At 44.0% G+C, this 2560-nt stretch overlaps 1 protein-coding gene across 1 annotated transcript; it reads right to left on the reverse strand.

Annotated features, from left to right (window-relative positions):
• Positions 1-715: 715 nt before the first annotated feature.
• On the reverse strand, positions 716-1276 carry LOC130994092 (uncharacterized). The gene has a single exon (XM_057919127.1). It carries the CDS (start codon positions 1274-1276, stop codon positions 716-718), a length of 561 nt encoding a protein of 186 aa, XP_057775110.1.
• Between the last annotated feature and the right edge of the window lie 1284 nt (positions 1277-2560).

Here is a 2560-nt window from a genome sequence, read left to right on the forward strand (position 1 = left end):
CATTTACAAGATGACATTTGATCAATATCTGGAAGCTTATGATTTGATACATGATTATTCAAAAGCTGAACGACTTCCATACCATCTCTTAAATATAGAGATATGCTTATCTTTGGCCTAAATTCTAATCATGCAAGTATATGTGGGTAACAATTACCAACGTGAGCTGGACGAGATTGTAACTTACTAGGAATATTTAACTTGTTTATCCGATCCGTTTATGTAATTAAAGTAAATCTATATATAATACTCCATCTATCTCATTACAAATGTTCCATTACTTTTGGGCACTAAGATTAAGAAATGTGTAAAAAATAGATAAAGTGAGTTGATAAAAATTATTGGGTTAATAGCCGGAAAATACACGAACTATTTTCAAATTTGCATATTGCACATCACCTTTAAAATTAGCTCCAGAATACATCACCTTTTAATTTTGTTGCAAATTGCACGCGGCGAAAATTCCGGCAACTCTTAAGTTTGACCGACGATGACATGGACAACCGCGTGGCTTTTTTTACACGCTGGCAAGCCATGTGAGCAAAACGACGTCGTTTTGATAATTTGAAGAATTAAAAAAAAAAAAAATCTTTACTTTTCCGGCGAGCCACTCTAGAATCCGGCGAGCCATTCCACCACCACAAGCCATTCCAGAATCCGGCGAGCCACTCCAGAAACCACCGCAAATCGTCGAACACCTTCGCCTGAAACTCAATCAACGCATCTTCGACAACCGTGGCGAGCTTCTAATTCCGGATGCGGCAGCCACCACCGCAGCCCCAATCTTCCTCCCTCCCTTCACCAATTTCTTCTTTTCCCCCTTTCTCTCCACTTCATCACTACTCAAACTCGTCTTACCGCTCTTACTCCTCGTCCTCGCCGCCGCCGCCGCAGCGCCTCCACTTTCGCTGCCGGCGTTGCTCGCCATCCCGCTTTCCCTGGCCACCCTCTCAAAATCATCCCCCAATTTCCTCACCGGGCCTCTCTTCGCCGCCACCACCTCCTCTTCCTCGTCCTCGTCCAGCAATCCGACCACCCGGCGCCGCTTAATCGCCACCGGAGCGCGCGGTGGGGAGGGAGTCTTATCGATCTCGTCCTCCTGGCGGCGAGAGGCGGCCGGTTTTTTGACGGATTTATTCGGAATTGGGGATCTCTTGAAGATCTGCTCCCGCTGCACGCGGAGCCTCTCGACGTTGCCCTCGATGCGGCCCTGGAGGCGGTGGCGCTTGACGTTGAGGCCGCCCATGGACCAGTACGCCTCCTCCGCCCACGCCATGAGCGGATCCGTGACGGAGGGCGGCGGATCCACCCACCCTCTCTTCGTTGAATTTGACGTCGGTGTAGAAGCGCGGCCACGGCAGGCTGCTGCCGTAGAACTTTCCCGGACCTAATGCCACAACCATATCGCCGCTGGAGTGAGGGAGGAGGTGCTGGAGTGAGGGAGAAGATGAATTAGGGCTCAAAACGATTTTTCATTTTTTTTAATTGATACTCACTCAAAACGACGTCGTTCTGAATTCCGGTGAGTCCACGTTTGAAAATTCTGGTGCCACGTCAACACCGATCAAGGTGATGGTCAACGCGTGTGCAATTTGCAACAAAATTAAAAGGTGATGTATTCTGGAGCTAATTTTAAAGGTGATGTGCAATATGCAAATTTGAAAATAGTTCGTGTATTTTTCGGCTATTAACCCAAAATTATTTAAATATTAAGTATAGAGAGAAAATATATTGCCAAAAAAAAATGAGACATTTATAATTGGGACATCCCATTATAGAAAGTGGGAAATTTGTAATGGGACGGAGGAAGTATAAAAGATGAGTTTTTTAGCTCCTTTTTTCTCTCTCCTCATAATTTTTTCCTCTAAATTTTTTTAGTGTTAATAGGTCTAAATAACCAATTTACTTAACAAAAGGTTAATAATAACTATGAAATTAAAAATATATTAATTCTAATCACTTTTTATGTAAATATACTATATTACCCTTAATAAAATTATACTAATAAAATGGAAATAATAAAAAATTAAGAAAAAACATAAATTAGAAAAAATATCAAAACAAGAAATGGAATGAGGACAATGGCGATGGTGGCGGTTGTTACGCCGAAGGTAGAAGGAGGGCAGTGACGATGGCAGTGGCTCGGTGGCTATCTTTTTTCAGCCAGTTTGCAGTGGTTTAGAGACGATGATAGTGGCAAACCTCTGACCAAGTAGCCGACAAGGGGTAGATGCTTAGTTGCAGTATAACGGCGCCGACGGTGTAGGTTTGAACCGCTGCTATTCGGCGAAAAAAAAGGAATCAGACGGCATGGAAGGGTTGAAGGCCGCAGCGCTGCTATCACGACGACAGTGAGCTAGAAATTTCAAGGAATGAGAGAGGGGAAGATGGATCTAGATTTGAAAAAATAAACTAAAAATAGGGGTGTTACCGGTGTGAATCATTTGGTGAGAGGGAGAAAGATAGACGAGAAAGAATGACACAACATAGGGGGGTTTAGGCGGCGGTCCGTGAGTTGTTGATGTTCGCCGAAATTCTTGCTCGATAGTTTTGATGGAGG

The sequence above is a fragment of the Salvia miltiorrhiza genome, chromosome 7 (assembly GCF_028751815.1).
Source record: "Salvia miltiorrhiza cultivar Shanhuang (shh) chromosome 7, IMPLAD_Smil_shh, whole genome shotgun sequence".
NCBI classification, from domain to species: domain Eukaryota; kingdom Viridiplantae; phylum Streptophyta; class Magnoliopsida; order Lamiales; family Lamiaceae; genus Salvia; species Salvia miltiorrhiza.

Bases quoted from the DNA above. Each gene is read 5' to 3' on its own strand.
- LOC130994092 (XM_057919127.1), bottom strand. From the start codon at position 1,276: ATGGCGTGGGCGGAGGAGGCGTACTGGTCCATGGGCGGCCTCAACGTC.